Consider the following 24,858-nt stretch of genomic DNA (forward strand, 5'->3'; position numbering starts at 1 on the left):
CTGTCGAGTATGATAACTGCAAATTCGCTGAAAAAAGTGTTACTTATTTGGATCATATTATTGGTGAGGCAGGAGTCAAACCAAAACCTTCTTTAGTAGAAGCCAAATATTGATGCTACTGCTCCTAAGTCCAAGGACAATGTGAGATCCTTCCTGGGTTTAGCAGAATATTGTGCTAAATTCCTACCTAGGTTTTCAGAGAAATGCTATCACATTCGACAATTACTAAAACAAGGGTGTAAGTTTGAATGGTCATCACAGTGTGAGAATGATTTCAAAACCATCAAAGAGTCTATTTCCAATGTTACCAAGCTTCACAGTTTTGATCCTAGTTTGGATTGTGTCATTTCCACAGACACAAGTGACAAAGGGTTGGGAGCTATGCTTTCTCAGGGCGATTGTTCTGCTCGATTTTCCCGGCCTTCTTGTGAGGAAAGGTGATTGAATGTGACTTCAGTCTCTTACCGTTCAAGTCTAAGGGTTAGAGTAGTGAATGGAGCCTATTTACTAGGCACTTCGACATGATCCTGTGCTCTTCCCCATAGATCAGGGCTTGCACACATAGCCTAGGGGATAGATTCGTTAGTATTAGGGATAACCTGTCCTGTAGTGAGGGTATTTCATGGAGCCGTGCTGAATTCAGGCCTGGTAGGCCTCAAACGGGAGAGACTCCATCTTTCTTTCTGCTCCGGCAGCTTGGGATGCTTCTAGGTCGAATGTAATGTTTTAGTTATGAGGTGTTATTCGCTTGGAGAGAACCGGTTCAGGCCGGCCCTTATCGAAGGATTGTATTTTTCTTCATGCCGAAGACACTACATCAGGCCGGCCGGCTGGGAACGTGTCCTTGGTACGGGGAGGTACAAGAATTTGGTGGGCGGCAGGTTACGGGCCGGAATTTTCCATGAGGAAACGCACCTCTATATTAGTGAAAGTCTGAGGCAGTTACATGTTCAGTCTGTAGGCGGCATCTAGCCGTTACCAGTAAAGCTACTACTTATTCCAGGGAAGACAGACGCCATCTTGGAGGCGGAGAAAAACCGAGAGACAGATACTCTCCTAGCAGAATAGCCAGAGAGGAGAGAGTAGCCGATAAGGAAGAGGTCCCAGTGACTCGGAGAAGGGTGAAGGGAACAGCGCATAGTGGTGCAGACGTGTATCCGTGACTGCGGAGGTGTGACTTCCAGGCGAGCCGAGGCACAGACGAGAAGAGAACCTAGATGACCACTGAGTGCAGGCTACACACTACTAAGGTGATGTCGACCCTTTCTTATTAGAGTGCACAACTTAATCTTTCACTTTTCTTTGCAGGTTATGTGTTATATTGTAATGTTATGTGATTGCGTATGTAATGAGTAATAAAGTACCCAGTTTGTAGTGAACCAACATGTGCTGCGTGTTCTTGTATGAGAGGGTAGCCTATTCTTCTAGTCAGCTGCGGCTACATGAACAGATGTTAACCCTGATCAGGTAAGTGGTAACTGAATAAGGGAGAGAGGAGCCCCTCGAACCGGAGAACAGGCTATGCTCGAACTGGCAGTCCTTGTGTGATCTGATGAATAGTGAGACTGATTCCCTTTTTGTATGTTATGGTGATCATAGGATGAACTGTCGTATGAGACTGCCGTCTGGGTAGAGAGGTCTGGATTCGTATGGGATCGCGAGGCCGCCACTTGTGATACTGTCGTATGGGCAGAGAGGTCTGGATTCGTATGGGATCGCGAGGCCGCCGATTGTGCTGAGACTGCCGTCTGGGTAGAGAGGTCTGGATTCGTATGGGATCGCGAGGCCGCCACTTGTGATACTGTCGTATGGGCAGAGAGGTCTGGATTCGTATGGGATCGCGAGGCCGCCGATTGTGCTGAGACTGCCGTCTGGGTAGAGAGGTCTGGATTCGTATGGGATCGCGAGGCCGCCACTTGTGATACTGTCGTATGGGCAGAGAGGTCTGGATTCGTATGGGATCGCGAGGCCGCCACTTGTGATACTGTCGTATGGGCAGAGAGGTCTGGATTCGTATGGGATCGCGAGGCCGCCGATTGTGCTGAGACTGCCGTCTGGGTAGAGAGGTCTGGATTCGTATGGGATCGCGAGGCCGCCACTTGTGATACTGTCGTATGGGCAGAGAGGTCTGGATTCATATGGGATCGCGAGGCCGCCGATTGTGCTGAGACTGCCGTCTGGGTAGAGAGGTCTGGATTCGTATGGGATCGCGAGGCCGCCACTTGTGATACTGTCGTATGGGCAGAGAGGTCTGGATTCGTATGGGATCGCGAGGCCGCCGATTGTGCTGAGACTGCCGTCTGGGTAGAGAGGTCTGGATTCGTATGGGATCGCGAGGCCGCCACTTGTGATACTGTCGTATGGGCAGAGAGGTCTGGATTCGTATGGGATCGCGAGGCCGCCACTTGTGCTGAGACTGCCGTCTGGGTAGAGAGGTCTGGATTCGTATGGGATCGCGAGGCCGCCGATTATAAGAGGTCTTGGTATGTATGAGTAGGAATTCCCTGTCCTTAGGTGGTAGATATATGTGGTTACCTATTGTAAATAGGCCCTAGGGAGGGGGAGGGGGTAACGTTCTGGCTGGGTTAGTGAGGCTCTGATGAGCGGGTTCTATCTGATCTGGAAACCCAAGCAGAACATTTGGCGTCACGAACCGTTTACGAAACCTGTGTGCGTTGTGGTTGTATCTTGTTTGCTTTCGGCGCGTGCGTGGTTTCGTTTGTATATTATTTGTATATAATTGTGTGTGTAGTTTTTTTTTTCTCTTCCTTTTTTTTTCTTTCTCTTCCGAGATGTTTTCTAGAAAGTCGAAATCTACTTTTAAGTTGCCCGTTGATATTCCCGGCTGGGATTCAACGCCTTATGAAGCCTTAGCCCGTGAGTGGGCTGATTCTACTGGTTTGAGTGAGAATTGGAATTCTTTTTTGGAGCTAGCGGAGCCGGCTAATGTGATTACTTGTTTACAGAAGGCGCCGGTATCTAAGGGTGATGAGCTTCCCGTTTTGGGGCGCAGAGGTTGGATTGTTCTGTCTGCGTACAGGATTCTGCATGAGAGGTTGTTGAACTTACAGAAATTGCATAAGGATGTGGAAGCGAACTTTGTTGAGATTCAGAATGCTCATACTTTGTTGCGGTGTCAAAATAAGTTGCTTGCTGACAAACTTGAGACGTACCAAACTATTGCCGAGAGGGCGGCTGTGCGAATTGCTCGTTATAAATACAAGAATCGTCGTGGTCGGGTTTCGACGCGAAAGGTGCGTCTGGTCGTGGCGAAAGCCGGACTGGATTGGAATCCTGATGAATGGGATGGTAATATCTGGAACTCGAGTGATTCTCGTTCCTCGGGTGAGGAGTCTGCCAAGCGCGAGTCCTCTCGCTCCGGCCGTGATTGTAAGTCTGCTTCTTGCGCCTCTGATGGTGCACCCCGTGATTGCGCTCGTCCTTCGAGTGGGGTCGATGCTTCTTACACTGATTGTTCCTCTACGTGTACTGATCGAGCTCCTTGTGATGCTCGTCCCGCGGTCTCGGTGCATCCAGTTTTTCGGCGGAAGTTGCAGCAGGCTCCCGGTGCTCCGAATGGTATTGCTTTAGACTCTTTGGAGGATTTTACTCAACAAGAAATTAGTGATATTTTGCAGCGATTTCGGCAGCGAGCTGGTGAGACCTTACTCACATGGATGGTGCGCCTTTATGAACTGGGCGCTGCTGGCATTATGTTGGATGCTGGCGATTGTTTGAAGTTTTGTTCCTTGAGTTCGGATTCTACTGTACAGGATCATTTTCGTAACTTTAATGGTGGTGGTCAAATTACTTTGCTTCAATTGGCGACTGAGGGTTGTAGTCAAAAATATCCTACTGAGTCTGACTGGCCTGTGAATGACAAACCGTGGTATACTTTGCGCGATGCTGCACAACGTCTCAAAGAGGAGGTGATGAAAACGGCAATTTTTCTGAATACTGATGACAGGTTGCTTGATGGTTTGTTGACATCTTCTGTGCGGAATCGTATTATTCGTTCTTCCCCTGTTGCTTATAAGCAGGTCATGATGACTTTATTGATTAATCAGACTGGTAACATATTATCTATGGTGCTGGAATCGGTACGCCAACTCGGTGAGTTGGGTGAGTGGTTTAAACCTGAACGGCAGTCCCGGCCTGACACTCGTACTCCTGGTGACAATAAACTTACTAGACGTGATATGTTTTTTGGTCTTATGGCCGATGGTGTGCGGAAGGAGGACATTGACGGCGAGACTACTTCTCGTTTGTGGGAAATGTTTCGCAAACGTGGCTTGGATCGAAAGGAGGGTGCCCGGCGTGTTCGGACGACTGAGTGTGATCGTGGTTTTTCTGACGGTAGCGGTGATGACGACCGCCGTGGGCGCTCTGATCGTCGTGATGATCGACGTTATGTACGTGATTTGTCCCCCCGTCGTGAGAGAGACAGAGAGAGAGAGGGGGGAAGAGAAAGGGGGAGAGATGATTATGTTAACAGCAGACGTAGAGATGATAGGGATCAATCCCCTGAGTTGAGAAGGAGAGAGGATCGACACAGATTGGCCGATCGAAACCCGCAGTACAATGCAGAGGACAGGAATCCATTTCGTAATAGAGATGGATATGAACAGGAGGTATCGATACCTGAGAAACGTGAGAGTCTTTATCCTGATTTATCCTGGTACACAGAACGCAGTAAAAATGACTAGGAAATAGGTCAAGCTCCAGTACACAGATGGGCTCACAGAGATAATAGACCCTATGTAGATATTGATATTTATTGGAGACATCGTAATGTCCAAAGGGCCCGAGCATTGGTAGATACAGGAGCGGAGGCCACTCTTATTCATGGAAAATCAAAGAAGTTTAAAGGTCAGCCTTTTACAATTACCGGATTAGGTCGAAAGGAAACTCCCGCAGTTCAAACTTTACTTGAAATGAGAATAGGTAGAATTCCTAGAAAAGAATACTCTGTATTAGTGGTGCCACTCTTAGAATTCATAATTGGAATTGATATTTTGAAAGGAATGACTTTGCACTTAGATGATGGATGTTACCAATTTGGAACTAAACATTATATATCGTCCAGGCCTGTACGGGTTGGTCGATTAAGAATGCCCCCCCATAAAAGTTCCCCAGGCGACAAAAGTGGTTTGTCAGAAGCAGTATCGTATTCCAGGTGGTCATGAAGAGATTAGTACCACTATTCAGGAGTTGGTGGAGGCAGGAGTTATAACCCCAGTTACTTCTGCTTGGAATAATCCTGTCTGGCCTGTACGTAAGAGTGATAATTCTTGGCGCATGACTGTTGATTATCGAGAATTGAATAGACACACACCCTCTTTGACTGTTGCAGTAGCGGATGTTATTACCTTAATTGAAAGAATCCAAAAACATCCAGGTACATGGTATGCGTCCATTGATATTGCTAATGCTTTCTTTTCGATTCCGATTGCCCCTGAGTGTCAGGAACAATTCAGTTTTACGTGGAACGGGCGTCAGATGACGTTTAGAAGTCTTCCCCAGGGCTATGTGCATAGTCCTACGATATGTCACCGGCTGGTGGCAGAGCATTTGGCTGAGGTACCGGTTCATCCGCAAATTCAGATATGTCACTATATTGATGATATTTTGATCCAAGGCGAAACACAAGAGGAAGTTCAGACCCAATTGGACAGAGTCATTGAGTGCCTGCGTGAGAAAGGTTGGGAAATCAACCCGGATAAATTACAAGGTCCGTCCCAGGCTGTGAAATTTTTGGGTATTAATTGGCATGAGGGGCACCGAGAAGTGATCCCTCAGGTTAAACAGAAAATTCTTGATTTTGCAGTTCCGAGGAATAGGAAAGAAGCCCAAAGCTTCATTGGTTTGTTTGGTTTTTGGCGCCAGCATATTCCTCATTTGAGTCAAATATTGGCCCCTTTGTACCATGTCACTCGTAAAAAGAATGCATTTGAATGGGATAAACCACAGCAAGATGCGTTCAGTCTGGCAAAAGAAGCAATTCAGCATGCTCTGGATTTATGGCCTGTATGTGATGGTGATGTGGATTTGAATGTGTCTGTACAAGGCCTTTATGCGAATTAGAGTTTGTGGCAGAAACAAGGCAAGAGTAGAGTACCGTTAGGTTTCTGGACCAAAAAGTTACCTGATGCTTGTGAGCGTTATACACCTTTTGAGAAACAGTTACTTGCATGTTATTGGGCTCTGGTGGATACCGAGCAATTGACTTTGGGACATGATATAGTTTTGCGACCTGAAATTCCTATCATGCAGTGGGTTATGAGTTCGCCGAAAACTCACCGAATTGGACACGCTCAAGAGGCGAGTGTGATTAAATGGAAATGGTATATACAAGACAGGGCACGTGTGGGACAAAAAGGAGTTGCATCTTTGCATGAGCAGGTGGCGCGGGCGCCATCGACTGAGACTGAGAGTGAATGTTCCGTACCTTTAGTACAGGAGTCTCCTGTTAAGTGGGGTAGACCTTTTGATGATTTGTCCGCGGAGGACAGAAACCATGTCTGGTTTACGGATGGTTCAGCAAGGTTCATAGGGACGAAACGGCATTGGAAGGCGGTGTCCTATAATCCGATCACACAAAAATTGCTGAGTACAACTGGTGAGGGTAAGAGCAGTCAATTTGCTGAACTCTATGCTGTTTATCAAGTTCTGAAACAAGAGTTACCTGGCACATGTCATATTTTCACCGATTCTTGGTCTACTGCCAATGGACTGGCAGTTTGGTTACCGACTTGGCATTCCCATAGTTGGAAAATCCATTCAAAAGAACTGTGGGGAAAAGAATTATGGCAGGAGATTTGGGAAATGCTCCCACAGAGTACTGTTACAATCTTCCATGTGGATGCTCATACCCCGATAGACTCTCTTGACAAATTCTTTCATAACATTGCAGATGAGAAATCTAAAATTGCTGAGGCAGTGGTGGACAGGCAAGATTCTGATATTGCGGGATTGGCGAAATGGGCCCACCAGAAAGCAGGACACTTTGGAGAGAAAGCCACTAGCAGGTGGGCTGCTGATCGAGGAATTTATATTCCCCTAGATTTAATTAAAAATGTTATTCTACATTGTCCCATTTGTCAGCATATCAGGCAGCGCAAAGTGCCCCAAATTGTTAAAGGTCATTTACATCGCGGGAAATTGCCCGCTCAAATTTGGCAGATTGACTACATCGGTCCACTTCCTATGAGTAGGAATCGTCAATATGTTTGCACTATTGTTGATACATACAGTGGCCTGCTGGTGGCCCTTCCCTGTAAGCAAGCTACCCAATTGAATACTATTAAAACATTGGAATTGATTATGATGTATTATGGTGTGCCATTCCAAATTCAATCTGATAATGCATCCCATTTTCGTGGAAGATTGGTACAGGAATTCTGTGTGGAAAACAATATTGAATGGGTGTTTCATATACCATATTATCCACAGGCCTCGGGTCTTGTGGAGAGGTTGAATGGCCTGCTGAAAGATCAGTTACGTAAATTAACAGATGACAAGTATAAGAATTGGCGAGACTTTTTGCCTCAAGCGCTATTGATTTTGAATAACCGTCCTTTTCTAAATGCTGAATCCCCACTTATGCGTTTGTTTCCTCCGAATGTTGATGCTAAGCCCAATGAAATCAGAGAGACTGTGATGTACTGGGAAATTACTCCCGGAGCTTTGGCTCCATGTAGAGCGACCCCAGGGTCGGCAGGTTTAGACTTGCATGCCATGGATGACACCGTTATAAAAAGTAAGAATCGAGTCATCATTGAAACTGGTGTTGGTGTTCATATACCAACTGGGAATTTCGGATTAATCGCCCCTAGATCGGGGCTGGCTGTAAAAGGCGTTCAGGTGCTTGGAGGAATCATTGACAGTGATTATCAGGGAGAGATTAAGGTGCTCCTGCTGAATAGCAGTGAGGTTGACTTACTGATACATCAAACTGACCGAGTGGCTCAATTGCTAATAATGCCTGTTTTCAGTGGTGAGATCACAAAAGGCACTGCCCCAACGTTGCTAACTGTACGAGGCCAGAAAGGTTTTGGCTCCACAGATAATCCTGGGGCCAGAGTTTGGGTGCAGTCGCCTAAGAATCCCCCTGAACAAGCAGAGGTCATTGCAACCGGTCAAGACAACACCATTTTAGTTATGAGACCAGGGAAAGATAGCTGGGAAGCAGTCCCGGCTGACAAATGTTACTTACGAGAATGAATAATGCCTGTATTTGATTCTCTTTCAGATCATTCTTTGGACTGTTGCTGCAGGATGTGTCGGCGTTGGACTCCTTTTGGGCTGGTACGACGAGAGAGGAGGGATCCCATCAACCCGGGCTGAGTTGAGAACCCGAGTGTCGCGTTCCTTCGCTGCGTGGGATTCGTCGTCGAACTTTTGGACTACGCTAGCCAAACGAGTGACTAAAGCCCCTCATTTCTGCTTGACACCGATGAGATCGGTGACTGACATTCTAGCGACTTGTTTAGTTGCTGTCCCTGCTTCATTGGAGACTTTGACTCATATTTTCAACATATCGAATGCTCGCCCCAATGTTCTTCTGGGCGATTTTGCTACCCATGAGTATTGCCCCTTGTGTACTGTACTGTCAGACCCGATACCCCCCATCCAGTCCCAAATAGTTACCTATAATATCACACAGGGTGGTTTGTGTTTTTTCCTTACTTGTGATCCTAGTGCGATTTCTGAATGTATGCGTTTAAGATTGAAAGGTGCCACTTCATTCACCGCTCATGAACGAACTTTGTGCCTTCAAAGGACACCGAAAACATGTACTTCTGTTCAGAATAACATGACTTGCAAGAGTTTGGTAGTTACCCCCAGTCATTATCGCACGATGTTACTACCTGCCGGATGGCTTTTCTCATGTGGTAATACTTCCTGGCCATATATCCCCGCAAATATTTCTGGAGGCCCTTGTGCCATTACTAGACTGAGCTTGTTAATGTTTTCATCACATCCGAATGCCAACTCTCGTGTGATTCGAGATACAGTGAGGTTACAGGAGGATTGTGACTCATCTTTGCATTTATATTCCAAGTCTGAATACCTTAGCCTGGCTATTTCAATTGTTGGTGTTCCTGCTTTGGCAGTTTATAATGCCAAATCTATTGGGAAAATGGCCTGCTGGATGGTAAAATCCATTAATCATACTTCTACAGTCCTGTCTGACATGCTATTAGACGCCCAGGGTGAACGTAGAGCTATCTTGCAAAATCGAGCGGCCATTGATTATCTTTTGCTTAAACATGGACACGATTGTTCTGATTTTGAGGGTCTTTGTTGTTTTAACTTGTCTGATCATACAAAATCCATTCAAGCTCACATTGATAAACTACATGACTTGACAGAAGAAGTTAGAAAACACATTGACCAGGGCTGGTTTGACTGGCTCTTTAATTGGTTACCTGATTTGCATATGTTACGTCAGATATTAGGAGGTATTCTGGTTACTATCGGCATTTTGATTTCTATCTGTTGCTTTATTCAGTGTATTCCTTCACTACTTCAATTCTGCACACCTGGTACTAGACATAGATCAGTTAGTTTTGTTTCATATTATTCTTCCACAGATATTGGTTCTGTTTAATGAATGTATAATAGACTGAAGTCAAGGGTGAAATGTTCTGCTCGATTTTCCCGGCCTTCTTGTGAGGAAAGGTGATTGAATGTGACTTCAGTCTCTTACCATTCAAGTCTAAGGGTTAGAGTAGTGAATGGAGCCTATTTACTAGGCACTTCGACATGATCCTGTGCTCTTCCCCATAGATCAGGGCTTGCACACATAGCCTAGGGGATAGATTCGTTAGTATTAGGGATAACCTGTCCTGTAGTGAGGGTATTTCATGGAGCCGTGCTGAATTCAGGCCTGGTAGGCCTCAAACGGGAGAGACTCCATCTTTCTTTCTGCTCCGGCAGCTTGGGATGCTTCTAGGTCGAATGTAATGTTTTAGTTATGAGGTGTTATTCGCTTGGAGAGAACCGGTTCAGGCCGGCCCTTATCGAAGGATTGTATTTTTCTTCATGCCGAAGACACTACATCAGGCCGGCCGGCTGGGAACGTGTCCTTGGTACGGGGAGGTACAAGAATTTGGTGGGCGGCAGGTTACGGGCCGGAATTTTCCATGAGGAAACGCACCTCTATATTAGTGAAAGTCTGAGGCAGTTACATGTTCAGTCCGTAGGCGGCATCTAGCCGTTACCAGTAAAGCTACTACTTATTCCAGGGAAGACAGACGCCATCTTGGAGGCGGAGAAAAACCGAGAGACAGATACTCTCCTAGCAGAATAGCCAGAGAGGAGAGAGTAGCCGATAAGGAAGAGGTCCCAGTGACTCGGAGAAGGGTGAAGGGAACAGCGCATAGTGGTGCAGACGTGTATCCGTGACTGCGGAGGTGTGACTTCCAGGCGAGCCGAGGCACAGACGAGAAGAGAACCTAGATGACCACTGAGTGCAGGCTACACACTACTAAGGTGATGTCGACCCTTTCTTATTAGAGTGCACAACTTAATCTTTCACTTTTCTTTGCAGGTTATGTGTTATATTGTAATGTTATGTGATTGCGTATGTAATGAGTAATAAAGTACCCAGTTTGTAGTGAACCAACATGTGCTGCGTGTTCTTGTATGAGAGGGTAGCCTATTCTTCTAGTCAGCTGCGGCTACATGAACAGATGTTAACCCTGATCAGGTAAGTGGTAACTGAATAAGGGAGAGAGGAGCCCCTCGAACCGGAGAACAGGCTATGCTCGAACTGGCAGTCCTTGTGTGATCTGATGAATAGTGAGACTGATTCCCTTTTTGTATGTTATGGTGATCATAGGATGAACTGTCGTATGAGACTGCCGTCTGGGTAGAGAGGTCTGGATTCGTATGGGATCGCGAGGCCGCCACTTGTGATACTGTCGTATGGGCAGAGAGGTCTGGAATCGTATGGGATCGCGAGGCCGCCGATTGTGCTGAGACTGCCGTCTGGGTAGAGAGGTCTGGATTCGTATGGGATCGCGAGGCCGCCACTTGTGATACTGTCGTATGGGCAGAGAGGTCTGGATTCGTATGGGATCGCGAGGCCGCCGATTGTGCTGAGACTGCCGTCTGGGTAGAGAGGTCTGGATTCGTATGGGATCGCGAGGCCGCCACTTGTGATACTGTCGTATGGGCAGAGAGGTCTGGATTCGTATGGGATCGTGAGGCCGCCACTTGTGATACTGTCGTATGGGCAGAGAGGTCTGGATTCGTATGGGATCGCGAGGCCGCCGATTGTGCTGAGTCTGCCGTCTGGGTAGAGAGGTCTGGATTCGTATGGGATCGCGAGGCCGCCACTTGTGATACTGTCGTATGGGCAGAGAGGTCTGGATTCGTATGGGATCGCGAGGCCGCCGATTGTGCTGAGACTGCCGTCTGGGTAGAGAGGTCTGGATTCGTATGGGATCGCGAGGCCGCCACTTGTGATACTGTCGTATGGGCAGAGAGGTCTGGATTCGTATGGGATCGCGAGGCCGCCGATTGTGCTGAGACTGCCGTCTGGGTAGAGAGGTCTGGATTTGTATGGGATCGCGAGGCCGCCACTTGTGATACTGTCGTATGGGCAGAGAGGTCTGGATTCGTATGGGATCGCGAGGCCGCCACTTGTGCTGAGACTGCCGTCTGGGTAGAGAGGTCTGGATTCGTATGGGATCGCGAGGCCGCCGATTATAAGAGGTCTTGGTATGTATGAGTAGGAATTCCCTGTCCTTAGGTGGTAGATATATGTGGTTACCTATTGTAAATAGGCCCTAGGGAGGGGGAGGGGGTAACGTTCTGGCTGGGTTAGTGAGGCTCTGATGAGCGAGTTCTATCTGATCTGGAAACCCAAGCAGAACAGAGATGTACGAGGTTTGGAATACATAATAGCTTTCGCTTCCAGATCAAAAAAGAGGCCCTTAGCATGTGCTTGAGCTCGAGAACATTTCCGTGCATTCATATGGGAAAGACCGGTGACAATACAAACGGATCATAAGCCCTTAGTAACATTACTGACCACTGAAGGTACAGCTAGTGCTTCTTCAAGAGTTGCTCGCATTTCTGTGCAAATGCAAGAATTCATTTACAAGATTGTATACAAATCTAGTAAAGTCAACATGGTGGCTAATTTTTTATCACATATACCTACTTTGTTCGAGGAATGTGAAGATGAGAAATGGAACGGTTGTCAGATTGCCTTGGTTCATGATTCTGGGATTCCTACCATTAGGAAAGAAGACTGGGTGAAAGAGTATGGAAAAGACACCTTATTGCAAGAGATAATTAAATATGTAAACAACCGTTGGCCTGATAAAATAAATGTGCCAGTTAGTGTTAGACCTTTTTGGGCAGTAAGATCTGAACTCACTGTAGACGAATGATTACTACTAAGGGGTGAGAAGATAATTCCTCCCATACATTCGTGCAAAGACATTTCACTGTTATGCCATGAGGGTCACTTTGGTATTGGACGCACTAAATCCATAGTTAAAAAAAATGTTCTGGAGGCCAGGAGTAAACTGCTATTGAGCATTTGGTAAGAGACTGTCTGGGTTGTTCGAGGACAGATAAAAACCATACAAATGTGTAAACCCCTCATGGTAGTAGGGAAACGTTCTCAGAACCCATGGGAGTCTGTGGCTATAGACATTATGGGACCTGTCGGCCCATCACTTATGTACATTATTGTTTTAATTGACCTTTTTTCACGATGGCCGGTGGTCAAATTTGTACAAAAAGTTGACACCGATGCTTTGCTATTATTTTTAGATGAGATTTTTAGTCAAGAGGGTATTCCTGTGTCCTTATTAAGTGACAATGGTGTGCAATTTCAATCAAACATGTTTAAACAATATTGCAGTAGAATAGGAGTTGCATTGAAGACCACGTCTCTTTATAACCCAAGCGAAAATGGCATGGTTGAAAGGTTCAATCGTGTCATCAAGGGGATTATACTATCTGCTTGCATTAATAACTAAAATTGGGAGATTGAATTACTCAAAGCCGTCTGGGCCTATAGGATCACAGACAATGGTGTTTCTGGAATTTCTCAGTTTTTAATAATGAGAGGGCGCAGACCACGAGCAAAATATAATCCCAGGTGGTTATTTGATTCTAGTGTTGAGTCAGGGTCCTTGGAGACCATTTCCAACACGTATGAGAAAAACAAAAGTTATTTTTATTCACCAAAATTGCACTCAACCTGTAAACATTGAAGTTGGGATTGGGTAAGTATACTTAAACCAGGATTCATTCCAAAAGGAGAAAGTACGTTTTTTCAACCTACAAAAGTCAGTGAGATCCAACATAATGCAATTCGACTAGACAATGGTAAAGTTTGGAACCTCAAACACTTGCACTATGCAAGGATATTATGAATTGGATTTTAGATGAAAATCAGGCGAAAAGAAGGGTAGAATTGGATGATACAATGGAAAGTTATGTAAACATGAATGACTTTGTCGAATCAAATGTCTCTTCACAGGTTGTTAAAAGTGACCTTAAAGCCTCTGCTGATGTGAGAAACAATGCAACAGACTTAAATGATGACAAAGATGATTCTGTGAGTTCTCTGTTTTGTGAGGCTGAACCTCAAGCTCAAAACGAGGACGGTCCTCAGTCTAGTGCAAATGAGAACAGGCTAAGCAAACGCAAACGTAAACCACCATCATGGTTAAAAGATTTTATTTTAGAAGGCTGTAAATAATAATTGCATTGTACTTTGTTTTTTCAATCATTAGGGGGAAGATGTGGTGTGTCCTAATATTCTAAAGTAGTTGTTCTCGTTTTGTTCTCCTTCCTAGGTCTCGCCTACGCAGCGTGCATGTGCTGCGTAGGAGGACCTTTAGCCATCGCTCTGCTCTTTTTGGAAGCACACACTCGTGCTTGTGGCGGCGTCCAGAATGCGGGAGCGCGCAGGGGCGCACCACAAGCACGAGTGCAGTGCAAAAAGAGCAGACTGTGCGCGCACGCACGCAGCACTCCCGGGCTTGTTAGGTTTCGCCTAGGCCAATTGCAGCACCCGCGCTTTACTTTGGTAAAGCGCGGGTGCGCTATTGCTGCAAAAGTAAAGAAATAGATGTTTTTTTCTATTTCTTTACTTTTGTAGCAATCGCCTTTAACATGGTTAGAGTAAAGCGCGGGTGCCGCGATTGTAGCAAAAGTAAACAAATAAAAACAAGCATTGGCATAGCCAATAGGTCTCGCCTTTGGCTAAACACTTATAAGGTTCTAAAGGCGAGACCTATTGGCTATGCCAATGCTTGTTGTTTCAAGGGAAGGGGATGTATTGTAGCTTGCTCTCACTTGCCTCGCTATTGAGGTTAGTCTCGAGCCAGTCTTGTGCACGCTAAGTGTTTGGGTTTGCCTGGGGTTCGACATTCGAGGTGGTTGGAAGGACGGATCGGAGTTGGCTGCGCTGCAAGGACTGCTGTCCTGTTACTGCACTTGAGAATGAAGCTTTTACCTCAAATTTCTGTTTCCGTCATCACTTCACCCCGTCTGCTACCCACTCCTCGGTTTCATTTTATATTTAATTTATTTATTTTTAAAGCAGTATTGTGTCATTGTTTTTGAAGTTACGTGGGAGAGCCAAGCAACGATAATCCTGGGCGATGAGTGTTGTTCGCGAGACATTCATTCCCTTTATTAGCCGAGCACCATACTCTAATACACTGGGGACTGAGATAGCCATCAGGAGGAATGAAGAATGGGTTTCCGCACAGAGCATATTGGCTGAGGTACACTGCCGGCTTTGATACTGGTCTATGCTGATGAAATGTGCTTTGAGCAGGGGCTAGGCGTGAGTTATAGGCAGTGCTTAATTTGAGCCGGTTGTGCCCTCCAACACTGATATTGACCGTGAGCAATAGAGATAAAAACAAAGACAGGACGGAGGAAGACAAAGACGGAAAAAACAGCACAAAGGGAAAAAGCAGGGACCATAAGAGTGAGATGATGGGACAGCAGAGTCTGGTAGTGGATTAAAGAGGACCGAGATTAATTCAATACTACACAGCCCTCGTATTTGGAGTGCTGATTTTTTTATAGCACTGCTGGAGCAGAGCTTTGGGCACCAGAACTCATTCTTTTACAAATTAAGCACCAGTTATTGGCTGCACTTTGTGTTGTTTCCCTACACATGGTGTATTCAGAGAAAGAGCATGACATAAAAGAAAACAACATGCTAAAGGTGGGCAAGCCAACACAGAGAGATTCAGGACAAGGCTATACTCTGAATCAAAGTGTTCATGCATGAGATGAGCCTTGAAAATATTTGGCATGCATATTGTCATAACCCCTCACAGAGGGCCATGTGGCACGCAGGCACTACTGGGCTCAACCATGGGGGTTGAGGCCGTTTACTCCTGATGGCCCAGGGCCAGACTTACTATGGATTCTGAGCAACTGGGTAAAGTAGCCCTCCTGCACTTGACTCTCATGGTAGCGGGGTCTAGGCAGCTCACAAGTCACAATTCAAAATGCATGCAGCAGCAGCAATAATCATTGCCTATCCAAACACTCACTTTTATGACAAAAGAAATGTATTTTATTTCTACTGCAACCCACACAAAGGAAAAGCATGATATCCACAAACAATTACATGGCCCTGCCTTGAGGTCGGGGCTTTAGTATTTCTTTGGCATTTCCCAGTTTGACTCACTCCTATTGTTTGTGATTGTGGTTATTCCCCACTCACTATTGGTAACATCCAGGAATTACCCCCCATAGCAGTCCGAGTCTCAAGAGTCCACTATGACTGATTTAAAGTTAATAGTGTTTCAGTGCTATCGCGCTTAAATTAGTGATAGAGCGCAAAACCGGGTAACATGCACCAATATCCTCCCTGCGTCACGGACCCAACGTCACACTAACTCATTCATACATGCAGTCGTTGGTGGGGCCCATGACACCAACTCTCAGTCCAACTCATTCACTAGTCTGCATACACAGGAGGAATGAATAGTTCATGTGCTCAACATGTGGGGGAACACCTTATAACCTATAGGGAGGAAAAGTTATTCACAAATATACATTAACGCTCTTCGCCTACAGATCACTAATCCTAAACATCAAGGCACTCCTCCCACATGGTCAATGGACCAATTAGTTGGATTGGTTGATGGTTATTTAGAACCAGCTAAAACACACTTTAAGATCTTAACTCTAAAGAAAACACAGACTCATTTTCTTAATTAATTAATATTTGTATCTAAATATTTGCATTTGTCTTGTCAAATTCAAAGAGATTATTAAAAGGTCAATAAATCGTGTAGCATCATATTTACCTATTCTGTCTAATTGGAGTCCTCTAATTCATTGGCTTTGCATAGTCAATTTAGCAGTCAATCGTCTGGAAGCATGCCAAGTTTAAAGTTCAGTGCTCGGCACGCAACAGTCCCAAAGATCGACAAAGGACCAGAGACATGCAAGCATATATCATTGCCCGTAAATTCAGAAAAAGTTTGAAGTCATAAGATAATCGGGCAGCATCCAGACCCTCAATAGCTTTGTCGTCATTCGTTCGAGCGTGCGTGAAGAAGAAAAAGGAAGAGTGACCCCTCTCTATTCTACCACAGTTTTTTATAAGAGAAGTAAGGTAAAGATATAGCAATTTGTGAGTTTAAGACAGTTTTGATTGGTCAGTTTGGGTCATCCGGCAGAGTCTTTTGGGAACTTGGTACAGTTCAAAGATGACATCACAAAGTCAGTCCGTTCTGGTTCGATGTAATAGTCCATTGTCTTTCACTTTGGCTTACATCCCACCGTGGCCTTGCTTGGGAACAGTGTGGCATAGGTCATGACGAGGCCACAGGAACGTTTTCTCGCTTCTGCGCACTTCGCTCCAAACATCATGGAACAGTGGCCACTTCGTCGAGTCGTGTCGGCGGCCATATTGGTTTTTAAGCCCAAATGATAACTTAAGCGAAACAAACACAAAAGAGTAATTAATACATAGAAATAATGAATAAAATGTTAACCCCTTACTAATCCCTCTATGTGCTTGTATTTATCTAGCGTTTAGCGACATTTAAAGCGTTTATGTTCACCTTTTCGAAGTCATCTCGAGCAACAATACAAAACATCACAAAAGCCACATATATCATACAATATTCTATTTAATACATATACTACGGTTAGTATGCGTATGGATTTTTGTAATAATGATTATTTAGCCATGCAAAATGCAAATCCCACGAATATTTCATATATTAATGAGGTTGATTAATACACATGCAAACCCATTTAGTAATATTATAATTAATAGATTATTTAATTAGTATATTCATGCAGAATAGGGGGGTATACAAAATGTTGTACTACCCGCTCCATCATTAGCAAAACGTTCCCCTGGGGCAGACAGACCCAAAACAAGTCTAACTCACACCAGCAGGTGTGTAGCGTTCAGAGTTCCTCGTCCACAGGCACTCACAGTGACTGCAGCCATGTTCAGGTAAGTCAGACGCATGATGCTCAGATGGCTGCACTCAGCGGGTGCAAATTCTATCACTCGCAGTCATGCTCCTGGTGACTGATTCTGCAGCTCCTCCTATGGGGCGTTCACTTGGCTCCAGATGAAGGAGGCTATGGCGATCCTGCCTAGGGTCCCTCGCCTGGATGAAGGTGCTTAGTGCTTCCCCTCACTTCTCTGGCAGGGGAAAGGCACAAGTACTTGATGCTCTTGGCAACCACTCCAACAAACAGGGTCACCACAACTGTCTACCGGCTCCGGCCAGGATGGTGAAGTTCTCCACGGCGGCCCCTCCTGGCATACGGAGCCGTTGCCATACTACGCATAAGGGTACGGCCCCCACTGCACAACAGACTTTCCCGTGTTGGCCCTCTTGGCATACAGGTCCGTTCTCTACGCTACCACACAGTGGTCCAGCCAAGCAGTCTCTTCCCCTGTGGCCCCTCCTGGCATATGAGGTTGCCACCTGGCTACTATGCATGGGATACAGCCCACAAAGGTACACACAGCTAATTTCTCGGCACCCCTCTCCTGGCACATGGTGGTTGCTGAATGTACTGCACAAAGGCAACAACCTGATCGGTGCAGCAGGCGTTTCCTCACACCTCGCACCGGGAGTTCAATCAACAGGGCTCCCCACTGTACTTCACCCCTTTCAACGCTCTCCTCTTCATCACAGGTTACGCTGGTCTTGGCAAGCAGGTAGACATTGGTGTTCCAGATATGGTGGTCTTGGATTTCCTGAGTGAAGTCCCATCACACAGCATGGGGAGTAGCAGGCCTTTGCCACCAGTTTTGGTCACAGGCAGAAGTCTTGCAGAACTTCCTCTCCTCACACAGCCCTTTTGGCTGTTAACCGCTGGCAATTTTTGGGGTCTCAAGCTCCCCTTCTTATTTAGGGTCCGAGTCTTTGACGTTTTATATTGGAGGTCTAATTCTTTTGAAGTGCTTGCTCCTGTGTTCCCTCTTCCTCTTGAGAAGTGGTCTGTCACAGCAGGAGTGTTTCCAAACTGATAGTCCCACAACACAAGCCATGGGAGTGACTAGAGTTCACACCTGGATGTCAGACACAGTAATATGTGCCTTATTAGGTTGTCCCATGCCGCCCCTGCCCTACTCCTTATGATTCTCTTATCAGAGCCATTTCCTATCTGAGATGTGCCCATGACCCTTCCTTGTGATCACTCACTGAATCAAAGAGCAACCTTTGAAGAGTACAGTGGAAGCTTGGTCCTCCCCTCCCCAGTGTGGGTCTCACCCAGTTTACAGGAATGCAAAAAGCTGTTGGGGGATCTCTTTACCTCCTTTATATGTTTCACCATGCAGGCCTAGGTCTCCCAAAATGGAACCAGGGCCATCCAAGTACTGTACCATTCACATGCACACATACACCCAGTGCATGTATATAGCATACATGCACTGGACAGTACTGTATCCTCCATGTACTGTACCATTTAGAGGCACACATATATCCAGCACTTGTATTTAACATGCACACACTGCCCAGCACTGTGTCCTTTGTCTATTATACCACTCATAGGCACAGATACATCCAGAATATGCATTTAAAAGGCACACACTGTACCCGTCATGTATTGTACCACTCACAGGCAAATGTACATTCAGCACAATATCAATACCACCACACAGCATAATCGTTAATCACATTGATGGTACTTACCTTACCTACAAATACCTGCAGGAAAGTAGGATCTGCTCTTATGGTTACCCCCTTTCTTGCCTGGTGCTATGCTGATTTCTGACTAGTCTGGCTGGGATCCTGCTAATCAGGACCCCAGTCTGTATGCTTACTCCCCTGAATTGGTTATGGTAAGTACTTAGGTACATTCCCTTTCTCAGTCCCTAGTATATGGTACTGAGGTACCCAGGGCATAGGTACACTAGGGGTCCCCCATGGCCTGAAGCATGTATTATGCCACCCATGAAGGACCACTCAAACTGCAACTACAGGCCTAACATTGCAGCCTGTGTAAGCTGGTGCTAGCACCACTTACGAAAGATATAGGTTTCCCTATATCTAAGGTCACTGCAATTAAAACCTATAAGCCACCCCTAAAGTAGGCCTTTCAATTCTGATGGCAGGGTGCTCGGTTCCAAGTGTGAGGGTGCCCCTGCATGAGCAGGATACCCCCACAGCCTTCGGAGTCTATTTTCCCGGGCTGTAAGTAATTCAGCCATTACGATATATAGAGTGGCCATGCGTCATTATGTGATGACCATCTCTACACTGGCTGTAACGAACCCTATCATGCTTGGTAACAAATATGTTGGAATCATACCTCCCACACCATAACGGTGTGGGAGGTATGATTCCATCCACTGTAAAGCTCCTCCAGGAGGCCCTCAGTGCTCCCGGTACCAGTCTTCTAGACCCGGACATCATAGCATGGATTCTGCCAACCAGAGACAAGATTCTGTCCTCCTGCTGCTGAGCCAAGCTCGAGCAAGGGAGGGCAGAACAATAGGTATCTTGTCACAGGGAGGTGTGACTACCTGCCAGACAGGGTTTAGTGTATTGGGCCAGGTGGGAGCGCTTGTCAGCGCCACTCAGTCTCTGTGAAGAGCACATTTGGTACCCTCCTTGCAAAGTCCAGTTCAAACCAGCTGAGGGAGCTGTTGACTCCCGCTCAGGCAAGAAACTGGACAAAGGACATGGGAGTATCCTCCCCACTGTCTGACCCCAACCCTGGGAGGGAACGCTGATTCGTCCCAACCCTTTCCTTAGAGGCTTATCTGAGGGTGGGTCCCTTGATACGTCGTAGGACAAGATTAATTTCAAGACACCACTTCTACTTCGACAATCTGCGCACTCTGGACTTCGCTCTGGGCATCAAGGCTGCAACTGGGAAAAACCTTCTGCTCTTGATCTCGTCACCCTGCTCGTCTGCTGCAACGTCCATGCCTGTGCTTCATACAGGAACCTTCCAAGGCCTGTGGGCATCCAAGACACCTGTAGGAATCTCCCTTGAAGTGAAGGAGTCAAATCCCTGCAGCTGCAGGCACCGCAACTCAGCTGACCGTCTGCTGATCCTGGGCTCCCACAGACTCCGAAAGGCTCAGCAACACAGGTGGTGGTTCTTCACATCCCTCGAGGCCTGCTCCATCTTCTCACCAAGACTGAGGCCAGTATCCCTTGTCGGAGCTGCAGACGTGCTGTTGAAAAGTGTTGTTGGCTTCCCTCCAACAAGATGTTCGGGCTCCAAGTAGCCCCCAACTCAGGCATCTCCTGTGACCAAGATCTTTGTCCTCACTGCATCACTTGCCTGCATCTCTATTGAGCTGCTTGAGGTCCACTGTTGACTACAGTGTCTCCGGCCTGTGGGTCCTCTTGAGGGTCTTCTTTGACTTCTGTGGGCCTATGATTGCTTAGGGCCTGCCCTAATTCCCTTGCTTGTGGTGAGTCCCCTGGACCTCGCTGGTCCCAACACTGCACCTCCTTCGCTGTCCACCTTGTTTTCAGTTGCCAAGGCTTGTTGGCGCTCTCAATGGACACCGACCCCTCAACTCTCGACATCCGAAGTGGGACAGCTTGTGAATGGCTCCTGGTCTTTCACAGCTTCACCTGGTCCTCACAGCTGCAGTTCCAAGGTCACTGGCAACTCCCCTGCAACACTCGACATTGGTGGACATTCGTCTTCCATGCCTCCTGGTCACTCCTGAGTGGCATAGACTCTGTCCCCTTTGCTTGCAGGTACTTCTCATCATTAATTCACCTTTGGGTTCCCCTGGACACTTTCCCCATCTCCAGCAGGGGCATCTTCCTGAAGTCTCCCATTGAGTTCGACTGCAGTTTCCGACACCACTTCACACCTATGCACCCGGTTTCCCTAGTGTAGGTATCCTGGTTCCTAGGGGATCCACAGGTGGGGTGGCTCTCCAACCTTCTGTGTTTCTTCAAGGTCCACTGAGACGGGTCCTTATTCTTTAAAATTGCAACCGCGACTTACCCATTGACTTGCATTGATCCAGCGGTCGTGTTCACTCTGCACACTGCCTCCATGGGCCTCCTGGTTACTTACCTCAGGTGGTTCCTTGGGTCTTCTATGTCTTCTGGGTATAGTCTTGACTCGAGTCGTGGTTCCCATACCACTATTTTAGTATATGGTTTGGTCTCCCCCCTGGTGACCACTGTGTATTTCGTACTACTTGCCTTTTTGTATTGAAAAGTATTGTGTGCATTGTGTATATCTCCAGCTAGGAGATATCTGTATGTGTTAGTCAGTGTCTTATAATAAATACATATTTGTATACATACACTGTATGGTTCTTTTTCACTTAATCTATACCTATAAGATTATGTTCTGGTAAAACAAGCTGCTTTACACTCCTTCTAGACCAGTGGTACTCACAAACTTTCTGTCGGGGGCCAAAATTACAGTGTGGTTAGTGGCCGAGGGCCGCACTGGTAGGGGTGGAGTCAGTGGGGGCGGGATCAGTGGGGGCGGAGCTAGAGTAAAAAAAAAAACCTTCCAAAACATTAGGCAAAGCTGTATTTCACAATCAGATGCAACTACAAAGAGCACATTTTGATAATACATTTTTATTTGAAGGCATTTAGGGGAAATAGAACATCAAGTACAAAGGCAAACATAATGGGTAAAAGTCTTTCCCAAGGCACAGAGTTTATCCACTAATTTTACATTTCATGTCCGCAATTAACTTCTTGTATTCTGGAACCTTTTCAGAGAGTGCAAGTCTCATGAGGTGATCCAGATGTGCATCAGTCAGTTTGTTTCTTAGTTTGTTTTTTATAGCACCCATTGTAGAAAAGGAATACTCGCATACAAATGTGGAGCCAAACATGCAAAGTATTTTCTGTGCCAAGGTAAAAAGAAGAGGGAATTTCTCAGGTGGCACACTTTGCCAGAAATCTTCTGGTTCCTTCCCCAAGAAAGAGGACTCGAGCACAGAGCTGAATTGCATGTCAATTAGTTCCATCTCAGCTTGTGCCCTTTTCAAACCAAGAAGTTCAACAGCTTCAAGATTCCTTGCACTAACCATCCATGGATTTTCTACAAGTCGGAAAAGTGGGGTGAGAACTCTGAACTGAGAAAATCTCCTCTTAATGTCCCCAGACACTTCCTCCAGATAAGTACACAGATTGAGACTGAACAACATTTCCTGAGCTTTTTCAACCCTCTGTGTTAAAGCCTGCAATTTAGGAAAGTGTGTGAGATCACCATCGTTCATCTGCTCTCGGAACAGCTCGAGTTTACTTTCGAAGGAGTATATGGCACTCATCATTGAGGACACAAGTTTCTGTCTACCTTGAAGTGCCAGATTGAGTGTGTTGAAATGTGAGAAGATGTCACACAGAAAATGGAGCATGGTGAGCCATTGCAAGTCATATAATTCTGGGAAGGACTGCCCTCGGCTGATTACAAATTGTTCAATTTCAGGAAGCAAACTAATAAATCTTTCTAGCACTCTACCTTTGCTCAACCACCTAACCTCAGTATGCAACAACAGATCTGCATATTCACTTTCCGCATCCCTCAGCAATGATTTAAAAAGTCTGTGGTTGAGTGCTTTTGCTCGAATATAATTAACAATTTTAACGACTTGCTTCATAACCTCATTTAGTTGCCCTTGTTTTATTTTGGCGCATAATGCTTCCTGATGGATTATACAATGATAATCAATTAAAGTGGATGATTGAAGTTTTTTTCTTAACAGAGATACAAAGCCCTTCTCATGTCCAATCATGGAGGGTGCTCCATCTGTAGTGACACTTACAAGATTGTTCAATGGCAGGTGATGTGATTCAAAGAAATTACACATGCTGGCCAATACATCCTCTCCTCTTGTGTGACCATGCAATGGCAAAAGGCAGAGTAGCTCTTCCTTTGGAATGATTCCTTGTTCCAAATACCTCACCCAAATCATTAACTGTGCCACATCACCTACATCTGTTGACTCATCCACAGCAATGCTAAAGAAAGGTGACAGCTTGACTGCATTGATGACCTGCGCTAGAACATTGTCACCCATTGACTCGATGCGACGTGTGCATGTGGAATCTGACAGTTGCAATGCACCTATTTCCTTCATAATGTTTGATTTATTAGGATAGTTGGCAAATAAAATGTCTGCTGCCGAGAGGAAACACTTCTTAACCAGCTCTGCTTCTGTAAATGGCTTTTTATGTTTGGCAAGTAAGTAGCAAATTTGGAAGGATGCCTCGGTTACTGCCTCGGATTCTTTCATCTGGCACAGAAAGAGCTTTTGTTGGGATACAAGTGCTTCCTTTAGTGATGCCACCTTCGCAGAACGCAGTTTGGAGTTCAGTGGATAGTTTGCAGTGTAAACAGAGTGCCGCGTTTTGTAGTGCCGTTCCAGATTATACCTCTTAAGCACATTTACTTTCTCTTTGCAAAGCAAACAAGTGGCTTTTTCTTTTGGGCATTCCACAAACAAGTACTCTTCTTCCCATGCTTCCTGGAAGGTCCTGTGTTCACTCTGGATCGATCTGGGTCGTTTGCAAGGCTTGGAAACTGGACTGTAGGCCATTGCGGAGATCTCCAGCTAGTTTGTTACTACACAATAAGTAACACGGACCAGGATTCGGATTTTGCGCCCGGCAGCACCCTACGACTGGTAAACCGACACACTCCACGACCGATACTGCGTCACGACCGATGGACCGACACCACTTCGCGCAACAGATCTGTGAGCAACATCAAAGTAATGTTTTGTTTAAACATACAACATAATGGGTAAACCTGCACATGTCACTCAATAGGGATTTGAAATAAATGGCATGCACACACACGTATTTAAAAGCACGTTCACGTGCAGGTATCTTGGCGCTAAATAACAGATGTTTGTTGCTACCCAACTGCAGTGGACAAGGGGAGGGCCCTGGTTTCAGGTGGGGACAATTTTAACAAAACATTGTAGCTTAACTTTGCCCTCTATGCCAGCTGGTATCTATGCTTGAGGCCGAACCCGATCAATCAACCGCCATCAATCAATGCCCCTACTTCGTGCAAATTTGTTCCCGCGCAAAGTTACTTTAAAACAGGGCCAACCAAATCTCACATAATAGGATATTTTGCTGTTTATGTTTGCACTGCTTGTGTGGAAAAGGGGAGGAAAAGCGCTGATGACAGAAACTGCACGGCTGAGAGACAAATGGCTTCTGATAGCACTTTGAAGCGTATTTGGGACATTCTGTGATTGGATACGTATCCCAATTTGTCAATGTATTTTAATGTCTGAAGGCAGTGCGTGTTTTTCGCGGTGCCTGGTAGTGGGTGTAAGATGACAGTGTCTTCTGATTTTCCCTGGCTCATGGGGTGGGCCAAAGGTATTACATTTTTTTTTTAATTGTAGATGTT

General features: G+C 45.9%; 1 protein-coding gene across 1 annotated transcript; it reads right to left on the reverse strand.

Annotated features, from left to right (window-relative positions):
• Nucleotides 1-22,141: 22,141 nt before the first annotated feature.
• On the reverse strand, nucleotides 22,142-23,725 carry LOC146809452 (protein FAM200C-like). Its single transcript, XM_085614866.1, has 2 exons — nucleotides 22,517-23,725; nucleotides 22,142-22,333 (listed from the first exon to the last, which is right to left on the reverse strand). Exons 1-2 carry the CDS (start codon nucleotides 23,723-23,725, stop codon nucleotides 22,142-22,144), a joined length of 1,401 nt encoding a protein of 466 aa, XP_085470992.1.
• Between the last annotated feature and the right edge of the window lie 1,133 nt (nucleotides 23,726-24,858).

The sequence above is a fragment of the Triturus cristatus genome, chromosome 7 (genome assembly GCF_964204655.1).
Source record: "Triturus cristatus chromosome 7, aTriCri1.1, whole genome shotgun sequence".
NCBI lineage: Eukaryota > Metazoa > Chordata > Amphibia > Caudata > Salamandridae > Triturus > Triturus cristatus.